The 18,452-nt window shown below is 43.7% G+C and overlaps 1 protein-coding gene across 1 annotated transcript in view; it reads left to right on the top strand.

The window, feature by feature from the left end:
• Window positions 1-3,958: 3,958 nt before the first annotated feature.
• Window positions 3,959-18,452, top strand: part of LOC138946038 (transient receptor potential cation channel subfamily V member 5-like) — an 18,386-nt gene continuing 3,892 nt past the window's right edge. The window contains exons 1-5 of the mRNA XM_070317565.1: window positions 3,959-4,047; window positions 14,105-14,605; window positions 15,182-15,430; window positions 16,374-16,491; window positions 16,872-17,520. Of these exons, the coding sequence (XP_070173666.1) occupies window positions 14,189-14,605; window positions 15,182-15,430; window positions 16,374-16,491; window positions 16,872-17,520 (1,433 nt within the window). The 5' untranslated portion in view covers window positions 3,959-4,047; window positions 14,105-14,188. The remainder of the gene's footprint in view (window positions 4,048-14,104; window positions 14,606-15,181; window positions 15,431-16,373; window positions 16,492-16,871; window positions 17,521-18,452) is intronic.

Here is an 18,452-nt window from a genome sequence, read left to right as displayed (position 1 = left end):
TTGTGCCTTTCATAAGGCCGTAAACGCTAACCTTCTTTTGAAGGAGTCAATAATGAGTTCCTAACTCAAATTGAGTTAAACTTAAAATAATAACTTAACCAATTTTGCCTTTTGTCCATCGTCATATACGTGTATTGTGTAAGTTATTTCTAGATCTCTATGGTCCAACTACTACGGACAACCATAACCTTGCAATAACTTCGCGAAATCCCGTCGAATTTCAGCTATGCGGGTCTAGAGTTATGATGCTTCGGCGGCTTCTCAGATCCGTCACACTTGTCATCTGGTCACTACCTCCCTCTCAGACCGGTTATACGACGCACTGCACAAACATAAATAGCGGACATCTTGTCTTAGATATCTGTCTGCTATGTTTACAGTTTACAGTGTTAGTCGATTCAACTTATGCGATAAACACTCTAGCGATATTCGAATGCTTATTCCATTTACCTGTTAAGTGCTTTACTGTCGCATCTATCCGGGCTTCCTTCCTCCCGGCCGATTACTTGGACAACCCCTCAATGTCCAAGGACAGTGGTAAAGTGTAACAATACCCTAGTTGCGATTTACAACGTCAACTATCCCCGGTCAGTGAGCTGAATTCACAGTGCGTGCAACACACTTTGCTATGTCACGCTATATCTCTGGTTAGCGCTCTAAAAGCGTGGAGGATATCACTGTCAAACTTTGCCTGTTACAGTGTTATTCGTGATTTCCTTCACAGCCTGGACCATTGAGACGGTTACCTCATAGATCTGTTCATTCTTCAATTTGTCGGTGTCAAAAGTTATACCCCCATTCCACACAACCGTTCTAGGTCCCGTTCCCGTACCAACCAAGTACGGCTGCCACAACAATGGAACGCTGCGCAAACGGCCGTTTTTGGCATCTTTGAGCAGCGTCTGACCACAGTGGCAGCCGTCCTGGGTCGGTACGGGAACGGGACCTAGAACGGATGTGTGGAATGTGGGTTTGACAACTCAGTGTGTGAGAGCGTTACCGTTGTTTTAAGTTCCTTTAACGATCCAAGCGTTCCGTTACCGATGGGTTGAGGTTTCATTACCGTTCATTCTCATCGGGAGGGGAACGGTTAAAAATTTGAACATGCAGCCCAAACTCAACCGTCCCTACCGACCCTACTGTTCAAAGCAGTTCCGTTAACGATCATTTACGTTCCATTGTATGGAAGGCGAAAAGGGTCAAATGATCGAGCAAAAGGATCGTGCAAAAGGATCGATCCTTTCGTGTTTGACCCTTTCCGCCCAACGCTCGGAAAGGGTCAAATGATCGAGCAAAAGGATCGTGCAAAAGGATCGATCCTTTCGCGTTTGACCCTTTCCGCCCGACGCGCGGAAAGGGTCAAATGATCGAGCAAAAGGATCGTGCAAAAGGATCGATCCTTTTACACGATACTTTTGAACGAGCAGTTTCATCGCGCTGTTTCGGAAAATCATGGAACGGATTAGCACAAAGAACGAATCTAGAAAGTAAAGTAAGTAGATTACGTGTTCTGGTGCGGCGTGAAGGAGCATGAAATATCAAGAGAAATAAACAAAACATTCTTCTTGTTTTAGCGAGTACATTTGGGGTTGTGTAGTTAAAATTACTGTGTGAAAAGTGTTTGGCGCGAAGCGTTCGTCTGCAACAGATCTAGATGTGCCACTTTCAGCACGTGTACAGGAACGTGTACGGGTAACGTCATCAAATCTAGTTTTTCTGCAGTCTTGGTAAACAACGTATGATTTGGAACATGGGAGAAAAAAAGTGAGTCACGGGTGACGGAATATCTGCACGTACACGTATAGGTCTTTGCTGATCATCTAGAACACTGGACGCACGTACACGCGAACTGAACTCTGAAGTCAGTTTGCCACCAAAATGTGAACTCTAGACTGTGTGCCGGTAAAATTCCGGTTCCACTTTTTGTCGGCACCGGATCCAGTAAAAGGATCGATCCTTTTGCACGATACTTTTGCTCGTGTGTTTGACCCTTTCCGCGCGTAGGGCGGAAAGGGTCAAACGCAAAAAGTATGTATCGTTTTACTCGATCCTTTTGCTCGAGCATTTGACCCTTTTCGCCTTCCATACCATTGCGGTTCTTTCCCGATCCCTCCCGTGCCCGCACCGTTCCTTGGTCAGTACGGGAACGGGACCTAAAACGGTTGTGTGGAATGGGGGTATAAGACTCGACCACTTGGATTATTGTGAAGACAGCTGGAAGATCTCTGGATATAATTGAAGAGGAGTAGTCTTCCTTTTTAAGAAAATGTGTACTCTGCCTTGCAGATTAGAAGTTTGTGCTGTCGGGGCTGGGTAAAGGGAGTGGCCGGGTTTGGGTAAAGGGAGTGGCCGGGGCTGGGTAAAGGGAGTGGCCGGGGCTGGGTAAAGGGAGTGGCCGGGGCTGGGTAAAGGGAGTGGCCGAGGCTGGGTAAAGGGAGTGGCCGGGGCTGGGTAAAGGGAGTGGCCGGGGCTGGGTAAAGGGAGTGGCCGGGGCTGGGTAAAGGGAGTGGCCGGGGCTGGGTAAAGGGAGTGGCCGGGGCTGGGTAAAGGGAGTGGCCGGGGCTGGGTAAAGGGAGTGGCCGGGGCTGGGTAAAGGGAGTGGCCGGGGCTGGGTAAAGGGAGTGGCCGGGGCTGGGTAAAGGGAGTGGCCGGGGCTGGGTAAAGGGAGTGGCCGGGGCTGGGTAAAGGGAGTGGCCGGGGCTGGGTAAAGGGAGTGGCCGGGGCTGGGTAAAGGGAGTGGCCGGGGCTGGGTAAAGGGAGTGGCCGGGGCTGGGTAAAGGGAGTGGCCGGGGCTGGGTAAAGGGAGTGGCCGGGGCTGGGTAAAGGGAGTGGCCGGGGCTGGGTAAAGGGAGTGGCCGGGGCTGGGTAAAGGGAGTGGCCGGGGCTGGGTAAAGGGAGTGGCCGGGGCTGGGTAAAGGGAGTGGCCGAGGCTGGGTAAAGGGAGTGGCCGGGGCTGGGTAAAGGGAGTGGCCGGGGAGGGGAAGGGGGCAGGGGAGTAGGTAAGAGAGACGAAAGAGGAAACTGGACAGGAAAAAGTCACTGCCTGAAGCATTCAATAAAGCCAGAAAAAAAGAAATTACGACATGCAGGTTTTCAATTCATATTTTTGCAAAGCATCTGCACAAGCATGTGTGCCCCTTTGAGTATGTTCGTGGCTGCTTTCATGGGGTGCCTGTATCCTCAGGAATTTGAGGATTTCTTTTATCTCTCTTTTTCTGACACCGTTGATTTAACGTCATTTTTACAGGACAGGTTTTTTTTTCCTTTCAGTTATTAGTTGGAGTAGTTTGACCTTATTGTTTTAGTACAAGTAGAGCTCGTTCACCGGTAGCAAAGACTCATTCAGTCCGTCAGTGTGTCTGACTGTGTGTGATGGGGGGGGGGGGGGGGGGACCTCTCCCGTGACCGGCCACCTGCAATGTACGGACAGGTTTGCACTGGCCCTAGGGTGTCCGTTCATGAGAGGGACTGCTGTAGCAGTAAAACTAGTGTGATACAGAAGTAATCAATTTATCCACTTGGCTAATATTCATGTTTTTATGCTGAAATATTATGTTTTTATTTTTAAATACTCTGCAACACATGTAACTTGTGCCCCTACAATACCGCTTCTTTTAATGAAAACATTGCTTCTGCCATGTTGATTTTTAATCAACCATTTTTCTTGTGTAACATTGCGCTGACCACACGCATACGAAGTTCCCCATTGATCATGCACTTGCATGGCACGTGTGCACGCCTTAGGCCAAAAAAAAATAGTCTGTTTACGGTAACATAGGCAACAAAAATAGGGTCGGTAGGTCGGGATTTTTTTATTTTTTTATTTCTTCTCCAAAAAACCATATTTTTACGTTATTTTATTTTTTTTCCCAAATGCCAAAAAAAAAAAAAGTCTAGGGTCGCGCGAAAAAAACTAGGGTCGGTCGGGTTACCGTAAACAGACCTATTTTTGGGGGGGGCCTTATTTCAGTTCAATCCACCATATATTTCTGCCTATACGACGCCGTCTGAGGGTGAAACAATCATATACGCTAGTGCATAAAACAGGTATTTATAGATCTTGGTACATTTTGTGCATACAATTATTCTGTTGCTGTTTTTTTCTCTGGCGATAACATTTATTCAGTTGCCGATAGGACGTAGGTAAGTGTGCTCTTCCTTACCATGTAAATGTGTTTTTTTGATATGATATGAAATGCAAATCAAAACTTGACTAAATGTAAAAATAGCGCTGACAGTCTAGAGGAAAGGCAGGAAGAACAGAGGAATTCAGGAAATAACTCTGTCGGGTTTGTATGGGTTGTGAAAGAGTGAATACTCTTGCTTTCATTGAGGCAAGCTTGCTACGTTCCTTGTCCGCGTGTTTCAGACACGTCACTCACTATTGACCGGCCTATAATGTCACATGGAAAAATTTGACTCACTAAAAGTACTCTTTCACAACCCATACACGTTATTTCCGAACATAGTCTATGAACAAATCTCTAGATTTGAGTTTACCGGCACGGTTGGCCTAGTGGTAAGGCGTCCGCCCCGTGATCGGGAGGTCGTGGGTTCGAACCCCGGCCGGGTCATACCTAAGACTTTAAAATTGGCAATCTAGTGGCTGCTCCGCCTGGCGTCTGGCATTATGGGGTTAGTGCAAGGACTGGTTGGTCCGGTGTCAGAATAATGTGACTGGGTGAGACATGAAGCCTGTGCTGCGACTTCTGTCTTGTGTGTGGCGCACGTTATATGTCAAAGCAGCACCGCCCTGATATGGCCCTTCGTGGTCGGCTGGGCGTTAAGCAAACAAACAAACAAACAAACAAACAAACTAGATTTGAGTTTGCTATTTATCACAGGACAATTCTTCTGGAAGGTGTTGGCCACATACTCACACATACGCGTGTAGACAGAAGAACTGACCTCCACCATGTCTGTGCACACACATTTATAAATCAACTCTCTGTCTGTGGTGTCTGTCTGTCTGTCTGTCTGTGCATATGTGTCTTTGTCTTTCGTTCCTCTCTCCCCTCTCCTCTCACTCTCTCTCTCTCCTCTCACACTCTCTCTCTCCTCTCACGCTCTCTCTCTCTCCTCTCACTCTCTCTCTCTCTCTCTCTCTTTCTCTCTCTCTCTCTCTCTCTCTCTCTCTCTCTCTCTCTCTCTCTCACTCTCTCTCTCGTTGATGTACTATTGCATAGTATTCTGACTTTAATTTGATTTGCACCTGGTCACAAACATTTTATGAACTACAATGTTTCTATATAATGCGCGTACATAAACTTATGCTATTTCACTAATTATGTATTTATGTAGTACACGTAGAAGTATTTTTTATAGTAGGGTGGGAAGGTGGGTACCACATAATAGTCGCATGTTCAGAATGGATCTTGCGAACAGTGAAGTGTTGCCAGGATTACTGCACCTGTACGGCAACACACATTTGCACACAAGCGCTTAGAACTGTACCCACGGAATACGCGCTATATAAGCTTCATATTGATTGATTGATTGATTTGCTGATTTTATTTTTTATGATTTTCATGCTCTACAAATGAACACACTACATTTCTGTGTGTATACACAGACACATGAATACAACCTTTATTTACTTTTCACTTGTTGTATACACTTGAAAAAACTCAGCACGATTTAAGAAATCTGCACGGACTCGTCTTGGGGGGGGGGGGGGGGGGGGGGGGGGGGGGGGGGGGGGGGGAAGGAAGAGAACATTAAAAAAAAACCCACCCCAGCTCAAAGTTTCTCTAGACTGTACAGCGTGCAGTATGCGCAGGCTTGAACGCACGGCCGGCTGTCAGTTTCATACAGTACAAAGACGGTAGTGGGTGCATTGAAGGCATTTCTTTTGACAGTGTTGAAATGCAGAAGACGAGCGATCGTTGCTGTTCGACAGTCCCATGTTTTTCTCAGCACTGTGCTGTACAGCAGTTTATAAAATATTTACGTTGACTCACGAATACAACACGTAGGAATAAAATCTGCTGTGTACAGTGAAAACTGACACTTGCGAGACACTATAAGATCATCTTCTTCGCTGTTTTCACGTCGATATAAGCCATTATATCCCGATGTATGTCTGTGTGTCAGCCCGGCCTGGACTCTCGAAGAAAGGAATAAAGAACAAGTCGCATAAAGCGTATTTAGACATTAAAGGCACAGTAAGCCTCCCGTAAACCATCACAGATACGGTCAGGCTTTTACACACAGTACAAACACCCTTTCATTTAAACACTCACCGATTGAGAACATCCTAGGTGCCCTCCGTAAAGAGCGAACAATTTTCAAAGAATTTATTTTTGCGTGGTTTATCTTACCCCTGAGCCATCGTGAACCCGTGTGATCCAGTTTCCCTTTTTACACCCCCGGTATAGGGGTGTGTATAGGATTCGCTCGATGTGTTTGTTTGTTTGTTTGTTTGTGTTCGCATATAGATCTCAAGAATGAACAGACCGATCGTCACCAAACTTGGTGAACAGGTTCTATACATTCCGGAGACGGTCCTTACAAAAATTGGGACCAGTCAAACACACGGTTAGGGAGTTATTGGTGGATTAAGATTCTACAAGGACTTATAGAGGGACATTTTAATGGTCAAAGGGAAATAACCACACTTGTTAGCAGTGCCTGCTCAGTTGGTGGCAGTGAGAATGCTAAGGACGGGGGTGTTTTTTCTACCTCGGAGGAATTTCTTGTTCACAATGTTGTTGTCAGTTTGTACTTCGCTGTGAGCTTATCTGCAATTGCACGTTATTATGTACCTCTGACTATGCACGAAACAAACGGCTGTGGTTCACAAGAACTCCAGCGATGGCTTTTGACTGTTCAGAGGAACTGGCGATAGGCATAACCGTCGTCTGCTACGAGAACCACGACCTTGCGTGACCCTGCTTCCAGGCTTTTCTTTTTTCAAACTTTCAAAACTTCGAAATGTACTGATCTTGTCTTGAAGAACAAATAATTCTTGTATGATTTAAGCATGTTTGTGTAACAAGCTGTCAATTAATTATTTAGATTTTAAAAGTTAGGTCTAGCGCCAAAACGCACCACGGTCCGTATGTGTGAGGAGACAATCCGCAACATTAATTCTTTGAAAATTGCTCGCTCTTTACGTAGGCCACCTAGGATGTTCCCGTTCGGTGAGCGTTCAAATGGAAGGGTGTTTGTACTGTGTGTAAAAGCCTGATAGTGTCTGTGAAGGTTTGCGGGAGGCTTACTGTGCCTTTAAATCGTTTGCCTAAAAGATAGAAATCTAAGAGTAGGCCAGTCAGCGAAGCGAGTGAGGGAATGAAAATAACAGCCAAGTACTTACGCTCGTATTACCAACTTTCGTTATGGACAATCTGTCAATCAGTGAAATGGTTGAACTAATAAAACAACAGCTTAATTCGAATTAAGCAACCTTTGACCCGAACAGCGCGCTTATTTTGTTGCACGTGTATCGAAGCTTCAAAACTGCATTGTTGTTTTGGTTCATGTGCCAGCCAGCACTGACATGCATTTTCTTTTCCTCCCCCACCCACAACCCACACCATGCAGCACAGAAGAATACCAGCGACTTCAAATGTGTTGGGAAAAAGAGGTCGACAACTCTTTCAGTCAAGTTTTCAGTGGATGTAGAGCATAGTATTGTCTAGTCAGTGTGGTAACTAGTGACGCTCGTTTGTTTGGCTGTTGCCTGCACCGTAACACACCAAGCTCTATAAACTCTCCATTGATCATGCACTTGCATGGCACGTGTGCACGCCATATTTCAATTCAGTTCAATCAACCAGCTATTCACCGACTGTGAACTGGAGTGGGTCAAGGTCAAGTTGAAGAACCGCAAAGACCTGCATGTGGGAGCATTCTTAATTCTACGCCCGAACGGAATCAACGTGACCTGGACGAACTCCAGAAGTCCCTGAACAGGCTGACTGAAGACGGCAGAAAACAGCGAGAGGTCATCCTTGCCGGAGACTTCAATTGCCCAGACATCAACTGGACGACGCACACCGCCCACTCCTCAGGGAAAGACAACGAGATACAAGAGCACCTCATTAACATCACATCAAACGCACTCCTCACCCAAGTACACCACACCCCCACCCAAGGCCCCAACCTACTAGACCTTGTGTTCACCTCCAACCCCACCCTCGTGAAATCGACTGCCAGCATACCTGGCGTCTCAGACCATGACATTGTCGCTGCGGACTTTGACGCCCGGCCACAGATAACGCGCCAGAAGCCCCGTAAATGCTACAAGTTCAAGAAGGCTAACTGGGACCAGATGAGAAGTGACCTTGCCAGCGCCGCCCAACCAGTGGCTGATGAACACAAGGAGGGAAAAGACGTCGACACCCTATGGTCCACATTCAAGAACCTACTTCTGAACACCATGGAAACCAACATCCCAACCTTTACACTAAAACCATCGCAGACCCTACCCTGGCTAACCGTCCCTCTGAAACGTATGCTGAAACGCAAGAAACGCCTCTTCCACCGAGCGAGATCCTCCAACAACTGGTCCCCTTACCGCCGATTCCAAAAACACTGCAAAAGAGAGTTACGCCGAGCTGAGTGGAAGTACATCAACGGCACCATCCAAGAAGGGCTAGATAGGAACGACACCAAGCCATTCTGGCGGTTCATCAAGGCCAGGAAACAGGACAATGTCGGAGTAGCCCCCAAAGGCCACAGTGACAACCAGTCAAAAGCGGACATCCTCCTGTGTAGACAGAAGAACTGACCTCCACCATGTCTGTGCACATACATTTTCAAAGCAACTGTCTGTCTGTCTGTCTGTCTGTCTGTCTGTCTGTCTGTGAGTCTGTCTCTTTGTCTTTCTTTCCTCTCTCCCCTCTCCTCTCACCCTCTCTCTCTCCTCTCACTCTCTCTCTCTCTCCTCACTCTCTCTCTATCTCCTCTCGCTCTCTCTCTCTCTCGTTGATGTACTATTGCATAGTATTCTGACTTTAATTTGATTTGCACCTAGTCATAAATATGTATGAACTACAATGTTTCAATATAACGCGCTTATGTACATAAACTTATGCTATTTCACTAATTATGTATTTATGTAGTAGTACCCGTTATTACGAGTTAGTCGTGTGACAGTACCCAATATTGACGGACTGTGTGATGATATCTTCTGCTATGGTCTGTTGAGACAGTGATATCAAAATCGAGACCGGAGACAGACCAATAGCAGAAGATATCATCACACAGTCAGTCAATGTTAGATATATTGCTAATTCTCTGGACATTTTGTATTTACTGTAAAGAAATTACAAAAGTATTTGTCTCAGTTTTGGCTGTTCCATATCCCTCCCTCTGATTATTATTTCTTTTTGTTCACGCTTTTCTTGTACTTTTCAGTATTTCAAAATGTCTTTTCTTTCAAAAAGTCTTTAGTCTTTAGTCACTCAACTAAATTCTGGGATAATTACATTTTCATATATTTTTGTTTGTTTTTAAATTTAGGTGTTTTTGTTTTTGAAGTGGGGAAGCAATAAAGAGGTCGTCGATATCAAAACTGATATCGACGGAAATGTCGTCGATATCACTTTTGCACTGAGCTCAATTTTGCCCAATTGACCAATGGAAATCCACGTAACATATGAAATAGCAATATAGAGTTTTCTTGCACACGAGACTGTAGATGTCTCACGACGGCGTAGCCGAAGTGAGACAGCAGCAGTCGAGTGTGCAAGAAAACTCTCTGTCACACGACTAACTCGTAATAGCGATTATGTCTCACAGCATAGGCATAGAAAGACAGAAATGAGTTTTGGGGGACGAAATAACAGGCACAAAACAAGACTGAAAAACACAATTGCCCTTTTACACATACCCTACACACGCATGCGCGCAGAAGATAGATTCAATGCGTTTCGTGTCTTTTCTGGTTGAATGCATTCAACAAAGTATCAACCAACGTTTCTGAATCTTTCAATGAAAAAAGATAAACTTATTTTGAACCAAACAGCACATACCAACGAAAGCTAAACACACAAACACACAAGCGCACTAACACAGATTGAATGCAAAGCGCGAACGAACACGGAGGATTTTTTGTAGGTCAGGTCGTGGGAAAGTCCACCCGAAATGTTTGTATTGTTTATTTTCTCACAGTGATGTTGATGGTTTTTACAGTGCCGTTTTGAAATAATATTTTCCGAATTTGGGGCACACTTTTGACTTTTGGTTTGTTTATATCGTCGAAGTAACATTCGAGTGTTTCTAAATCAAAACCTGCAGATTAGACCTGCCTGACTGTCTGCGTGCGTGTTAGAGCTGAAGACGAAGCCTCAATCGCCAAAGCGTCACCTATCTGTAGGTCCTGAGCATCGGATGTACGAGGATACGTGGTGATATCCGCACGGAACTGTCTATGCAACTTTTCCTAGTCACAGGTGTAAGGTTCGATCTTTTCTTTGAAATTTCGTCCTCTGTGTACGTAGCAAAGCGTTTCGCCATTTTCGGTTTTCGTTGCAGACGACGATAGTGAAAGTAGTACCTATTGTTTTGTTTTGACCTTTCGTATTCAGGGTTCTTAATTGAAGCATGGTAAAGGGAGCTTGTCGTGTAAGTGGACGAAGCTTTTGAAAACAGAAATTGAATGAAGAAGAAAATGTGGCTTTCCGTTATATACAGGAGAACGGGGTTGGTGTTATTCTTTTTCCGTCAAACACTTAGTACACAGATAAAACGTGCTTGACTGACCAAGGCCTGTTGGCACACTATTCAGAATACGCAACAAAATTTAACAACACTTTGATACCCATTTTACTACTTTTGTGATCATTTGAAATGAATATTGAAAACATAAGTGTTTAAGGTAGTGACTGAATTGTATGTGAAGGTAAACATTTTCAGAAATAAATGCATAATCAAAATAATTGATTTCGGCATCAAAGCGTGTAACATACATTATCCCATGACCTGCCTCTTTGTCTCTGTTAGCTGAGGAGGTGATTATTCTGAATATTCCATCACAACCATATATGGATATCCCATCACAACCGAGTTTCGATCTCAACTGTCATTGGTCATTGTCTTTGATTTCAGAGTACAATTGAATAATTTATAGAGGTCATCTGCATATTCATTGTTTACAGATGGACTACTTTTTTCCACATACGACTGAAATATTTTGTGGTGTCAAAGTCAATATCACGTATAGGTAGAGGCCTACATGTGTCAATATTGAGAAAATAAAGAATACTTCATACGATACGCACATTCTGCATGGATTTAAAGAGCGGAGTCGAGATATTTCGCTGGCTGAAGCGACTGCATGGTCAAAGGCATGTTCAACGAGTATCGCGAGTGGGATCAAGGGACGATACTCCCTAATTTTTACACAGACAGCCATCTACACATAAACGAGAGAGAGAGAGAGAGAGAGAGAGAGAGAGAGAGAGAGAGCGCGCGCAATCAAAACACAACCCAGTCACCTGGTAGTTGGAAAACTCAATCTGAAACTGACATCGATTGTCAAAGGCATGCCTGCGGTGCATAACTCTGGAAAAGTTGTCGTAGCTGGGAACCCGTTGAGATCCATTCCAACGCCAAAAAAATTATCAGAAGACTCACCATGAAGTCAAATCAAACGTTAGGTTTTCTCATTTGGTTATTTGCTTTGGCTTTAAGTGTATTGCTTCGATTGATAGCTGAATCTGCTTGCAACCGTGCTGTTCAAGACTGTTCGAACTGTCGTCTGCCAGACGGGCTTGTGTGAATCCGAGTCGAGTCAACTGCGGGGTTCAGCGACAAATGAGGGAGTGGCACCAAAATGAAAAGAAGAAGACGAAAAGAAGTTGGAGATACAGTTAAGATATATATGGGGAAGAGAAGAGGATGTGAGGTGTTAGATGTATCCAACCTTAGGTGTTCAAACTCAAGACCGGGACAAAGTAGAAAGCGATGTACCGCGACCGACTCTCAGTGCCGACATACAACTTCCAAGCTTTATTGTTTAACGTCTACAACAGGCGAAGTATTGAAGCTTTGGCTCACCTAAACCCGACGACTGAATATGTAAGTGATCCACGTGTGAAAACCAAAACAGAACAGCGCGATGACAGCCAACATTTCTATCCCCGACTGACAAACAGTAACACTGCATGCGAACTGACTTGGGTCAACGATCAAACCAGCACGGCCCGAACTGAATTTGTTGCGCTGCCATTATCGTGCGCAATTCTGGTAAAAATATAAACCCGGTATGCCGAATTGAGTATAACGAAAGCCGATGTCAAATATACACAGGGATATTTTAAAATGACTTTCAAAATGTAAAAGCAGATAGCAGACCTTTTTATAAGCAATATGAATGACTAAATGTCCACATACAAGTCGAATGACGCCGTCCATTATGCTGACAAATGGGAACTAGCTTTGCGCATGAATTCATTGACATGAATTTCGACTGCGGAGGCTTTTGGCAAGCTGAAAACAGGCACGGGCAGGTTTTAGTGAAAAAAGTAAGTGTTTTTAATGAAAACGTCGGAGTAATGGGATAAATAGCTTACACACCTCGTCCTGAATATCTTGCATATTTTCCCTCGGGTCGATTTTCATGTATTACCTCGCCAAAGGCTCGGTAATACATGAAAATCGACCCTCGGGAAAATATCCAAGATAATCAGAACTCGGAGTGTGTAACCTATATATCTTGCACACGTTTGCTTTAGTAGTGGTAAAGAAGGAAAGCGTGTGACATTAGTTATTATAGTAGATTTAGTCCCTCTTTAGGGCGAGGGCCAGATGCAAAAAAGTATACCTATGCTTATTCTGTTACCCTCGTAAAATAAAGAATTGTCATTGTCATTGTCATTGTCCTCTCTCTTCTCTCTCCTTTCCCTCTCTCCTCCTCCATTCTCTCTCTCTCTTACTATCTATCTATCTCTCTAATTTTCAAGTGACTTTCTTTTCATGTCTTCGTTGGTTTTCTAACTTGTTTCCTTTCTAACGCTTAAGTTGTCTTGACTTCTACAAGTTATTCATTGCGGGCCTCTCCATTGAAATGCTTAATAGAGTTCATTGAGTTCAGAATAGTGCCGCTGTGCTAATTCTCCAGAAAACCAAGAAAGACCCTGTCATTCCCTTCACCAACCTGCACTGGTCTTTCAGTGAAGTGCAGAATTAAGTACAAGCTGGTACATGTGTTTTGAAAATTCACCCCTCACCCCTTACCCGTCTATTTCATTCAATGTTCGCGTTCATGTATTTGTAAAGCGCTTGGGGCTGGTTACGGCACTCTCGCAATGGAAAACTGAGCCATTTATGCTTGTTCATTTATTCTTTTCACTGATTCACAGACTGTCTATATTGACATTTGGCGACGTGTTCTTTTTTTCTTTCTTCATTTTTTCATTCGCTCACCAACTTCACTGACTGAAAGACTTTTCAGTATTGATCTTTTAGCCGACAGATTGACTGGATGTTTTAATCATGCAAGTCTTTTTGTAAATGCTGGTGACTATACGCATGCGGCCAGCTGACGATACCCGTTGAATTTTAGGAATCAAAATTTGCAAACTAGCAAATGCTTAATTTTACTGCTGACAGTAACGAAACATTAGCACAAAGCCAGCATAAAGACAGAGACAATGACGAATCTACCGTCTGCACAAACTACCTTTCATCCTGCACGGAATTCAGAATTTGAATAACTAAGGGTTAAAACAGTTATTCTAATGTATTTCTGGCGTGTTCAGTGTGGTTTCAATAAGCGACATTTCTGCATGGACAAACTGATCTCTTGAATGACAGATTAAATGAGTTTGTTTTAAGGCATCTGAATAGGTTAAAAGCATAAATGACTGGGAATGACGAACATATTTGATTAAATAAAATAGGCAAGAGACATGTACACAGCCGCCGGAGTTATCATTGCATGTGTTCCTTTATGTTTCCCTCCATATTGTAACCCCTTTTCGGTTGTGTGCTGCTTTTGTTTTTGCTGCTGCTTTTCGTTTTCTTGTGAATTCGTTGTCCTGAAGAAGCCTCAACAGGAGAAAATTCGACTTTGTCTGTGCTGTATTTGTGTTTGTGAGTACCGATTTCTTTTGTTTTTCAACAGTGCATGTGTTAATAAACATAACTTGATTTTCAGTCGCGGGCCTTGTTTATCCCAAGCAAGTCGAACTCAGACGAGAGTGTCACGCCGGGGCAAGCTTACTACTGAATCAAAAGGACAATGGACGGGCATTCTCAATCAAGAGAACGGCACAGCAAGCTTGATCTGGTAGACAAGTTAAAAACAGAAATCATTGAGGAAAACAAGGAAGAGGCTCTCAGCCTTATATCACAGTTAGACGGTAACAGCTTGGAAATCTTTGAGAAAAATACTAACGACGGGGAAAGAATCGTCATGGATATCCTGCACAATGCCGCAGTTTGCTCTAAACATCCGGAAATTTTGGAGAAATTGGTGGAGAGATTCCCAGACCTGCTGACAATGGCGCGCACCGAAACATGCACCGAAACATGCACCGAAACATTCAAAGGTCTGACGGTGCTTCACACCTTAGTAAGTAATGGGGACACTGAGACGGTGAAAAGAGTCATGGCGCTGGCCTCGATAGAAGAACGGGAGAAACTGCTTTCGACTTGCGTAAGTCAGCTGTTTTTGCTTTTTTGTTTTTTTGCTTTTGCAATCATGTGAACAAGTTGATGTTCTTGCTGCGTTAGTATGAAAAAGTGATGTTTTTCTTGACAATATTTTATTTTAAGGTTTTGGCTTAAAGGAAGCTTATAAAACCAAATTATAAATACGAATCATAATAATTTTATCAAACATAGGCTAAATGATGACATAATCACAACAAATAATGAAACACGGTAAAGATCAGAATTAGTCAGATGCCTCAGAACAAAACAAAGCAATAAAAGCGAAACCGAAGCAATACAAACCCAACAAGTGCAACATTATCAATTTAACACAATTATTTTGTTTGCTGATAAGATCAAGTATGCTCAAGTTCTTTGGCTTCTTAGACATAGGATATATTGAATGTTTTTAAGAAATTATAAGGTGTGTAGCATAAAACGACTGAGCATGTCCCGTGTGTGTGTGTGTGTTTGTGTGTGTGTGTGTGTGTGCGTCCGTGCGTGCGTGCGTGTGTGTGTGTGTGTGTGTGTGTGTGTGTGTGTGTGTGTGTGTGTGTGTGTGTGTGTGTGTTTATTTCAGTATACAGGTTCGATGTTTAAAGGCATGGCGATGGTGGGTCAGCTGCCATTGACCATAGCGGCCCTGACCATGGACAGAGAGATGGTACTACTACTTGCGAAGGAGTGCAAGGCAGATTTAAAACAGAAAAACTCCCGGGGTGACAACGTTCTCCACTCGATTATTTGGTACTCCAACTTCTATCCAGAAAAAGAAGAGGACTTGCGACAAATCATGGAATTCCTTCACGACGAATTCATTGAAAAGCTGGTTAGTTCATTTGCTTTCTTGTTCCTATTTTGCTTCCAAGTCAAAGTTCTTGCCGTGAAAAAAAACACACATCAAAAGACGATCAGCCCAAACATGTATGCCTTGTTCCGCATAATTATCTCAACCAAGATAAGGATAGACAGTATTAATAAACATAGAACGACAGAAGCAACTAAAAGCAACCACGACCACCACCACCGCCAACTAAATATAGTACAAACAAACAAACAAACAAACAATACTATAATATGCTACATTATGATAATTATGTTATGTAATGTTATGTTATAGTATGGTATGGTATGGTATGGTATGGTATGGTATGGTATGGTATGGTAAGGTATGGTATGGTAATTGTATGGTATGGTAATGGTATGCTATGGTATGGTATGGTGTGTTAGGCCAAAAAAAAAAAATTGTCTGTTTCTGGTAACATGGCTAAAAAAAATAGGGTCGGTAGGTAGGGATTTTTATTATTTTTTTTATTTTATTATTTTTTTACCCCAAATGTAGACCAATAAAACTAACTTTAAAAATCGCGCAAAGAGACTGGATTCACTATACATAGAGACAAGACACTCAACACAATTACAAATCGTCAGCGGACTTTCGTTTTCACACGTTTTTGTTGTTCATTTTCTCACCCTGTCCTTTACCACAAAAAAACCCAAACATTTTGAGTTTGGAAAAAAAAAGTTTAGGGTCGGCGCCGAAATTTAGGGTCGGTCGGGTGACCAGAAACAGACAATTTATTTTTGTAGGCCTTATAGTATATTACGGTATGATATGGTACGGTACGGTAGGGTATGGTATGGCATGGTATGGTATGTTATATCATGTTATGTCATGTTATGTTATGTTACGAAATGCTCTGATCTGTACAGTGAACACGAGAGGTGGCCAAGAGACTAATTCCATACACGCACACATTGTGTTAATCTAGGTTGCAGGACCACCCGGAGCAGTTTGGTTTACCGAAGACGACATGGGATTCACTCCATTGAAGCTGGCAGCTAGGTTGTGTCACGCCAAACTATTCAATTTCATTTTGAACATTAAAGGTACGCTGTGTGTGTGTGTGTGTGTGTGTGTGTGTGTGCGCGCGTACGTATGTGTGTGTGTGTGTGAGTGTGCGTGCGTGCGTGCGCGCGCGCGTCTGCGCGCGCGCGCGTGTGTGTGTGTGTGTGTGTGTGTGTGTGTGTGTGTGTGTGTGTGTGTGTATTTTGTTGTTCTCACATTTAAGAATAAAAGAATCGTGCTGGTTGTCGCACAGAACCGACAAAACGGTCAATGTCAACATGCATGATCTGCAAAACAAAACAAAAAACATGTCAGAGAAGAGTTTTTAAAATTCAGGAAAATTGTGCTGGGTTTGTAAAGTATTGTTTCGCTTTAATTCATGTATTTTGCAATTGCATCTTTGTTCATTTTCATTTGAAAGGTGTATACTGTCACTTGAACGAGCATCATGGAATGTTTGATCACCCTTCATATGACATCACCGAGATTGACTCAGCAGCAACATGTCCGGCCAACAAGCAACCAGAAAGCGTACAAGCACTGAGGAACCAGGTTGCACCCGCAGGCGAGCCTGGGGAAAACAGCGGAACGTCAAATGGCAAGGTAGGAGGCTGCCTCTCTGACTGGCATGGCGACAAGTCCGTGCTTGAGATTTTGTACGAGCTGGCACCAGAAAAGTCCATCCCCATTCTCAAACATCCAGTCGTGAGGAACGTTCTGGAGGCGAAGTTTTGGAATTACTTCCGGTGGTCTGTGTGTTGTCTGTTTTACTTTGCAATGATGATTTCCCTGCCGATATTTTTCGCCTCTTCTAAAATACAAGTGATGTGCTACAAATTGCTGTCAGAGCAAATTGCAACCTCCGATCCGAGCAAGTGTCCTTTTTGGTACTTTTATGTAGTACCGGAGATCCAGGTGCTGACTGCGTCAATCGGTATTGTTTGTTTCTCAGTTATAACTCTGCTCAGTGAAATACCGAGATGTCAAAAGGGAAGCCATCGAACTCGACACTGGATGTTCAGACTATCGCTCGTGGGTTACGCTATCTGTCTGACAGCGAGCAGCATTTGGTGAGTATTAATATTGATTAATTTTAGTCTGGAACGTTCAGTTATTGGCAGAACAAAACGTTACGTTAACAAATGTATCGACACAGTGGTCTTTTTAAGGCACAGACAAACACTCATTACACAAATCGTATCTTATCTTGTTCCAACAATATACGTACCTTTCCTGTCTTTTGAATTTGAATTTTGGAACGTTGGCAGTCTCTTTGATTTTGGATTTCATACCAGTGACGTTATACAATGTCAGACCGGGAATGCCGCAGTCTTCATTCAGAGTTGAAAATAGCGTTGACGTCGCTTTTTCAGGGTAATTTAAATTATATGACTAAAAGGCGGAGCTACCCGTTTGTCTGTCCGTGCGTCACCTATTTGATAATTTATAACGCCGATGTCTGAAATTCGCCATCCCCATGGCCTACCGTGAACCGCTCTAGCTCGTTTATATTGTGTATAGCTCGGGCGAGATGAAAAATACGATGCTCGGAAATAACTTCGTCGGGTTTGTTTTTAGCAGGACAAACAAACTCACACGTGCCTCTGTCCACATATACCGGCACGGTTGGCCTAGTGGTAAGGCGTCCGCCCCGTGATCGGGAGGTCGTGGGTTCGAACCCCGGCCGGGTCATACCTAAGACTTTAAAATTGGCAATCTAGTGGCTGCTCCGCCTGGCGTCTGGCATTATGGGGTTAGTGCTAGGACTGGTTGGTCCGGTGTCAGAATAATGTGACTGGGTGAGACATGAAGCCTGTGCTGCGACTTCTGTCTTGTGTGTGGCGCACGTTAAATGTCAAAGCAGCACCGCCCTGATATGGCCCTTCGTGGTCGGCTGGGCGTTAAGCAAAACAAACAAACTGTCCACATATTTCTGACACACCCCTCGCTAGTGATTGGACCCTCCAATGCTTGTCTTAGGAAAAGCAAGGGTATTCACTCT

The sequence above is a fragment of the Littorina saxatilis genome, linkage group LG1 (genome assembly GCF_037325665.1).
Source record: "Littorina saxatilis isolate snail1 linkage group LG1, US_GU_Lsax_2.0, whole genome shotgun sequence".
Lineage (NCBI taxonomy): Eukaryota > Metazoa > Mollusca > Gastropoda > Littorinimorpha > Littorinidae > Littorina > Littorina saxatilis.
This window is presented reverse-complemented; position numbering and strand designations above follow the sequence as displayed.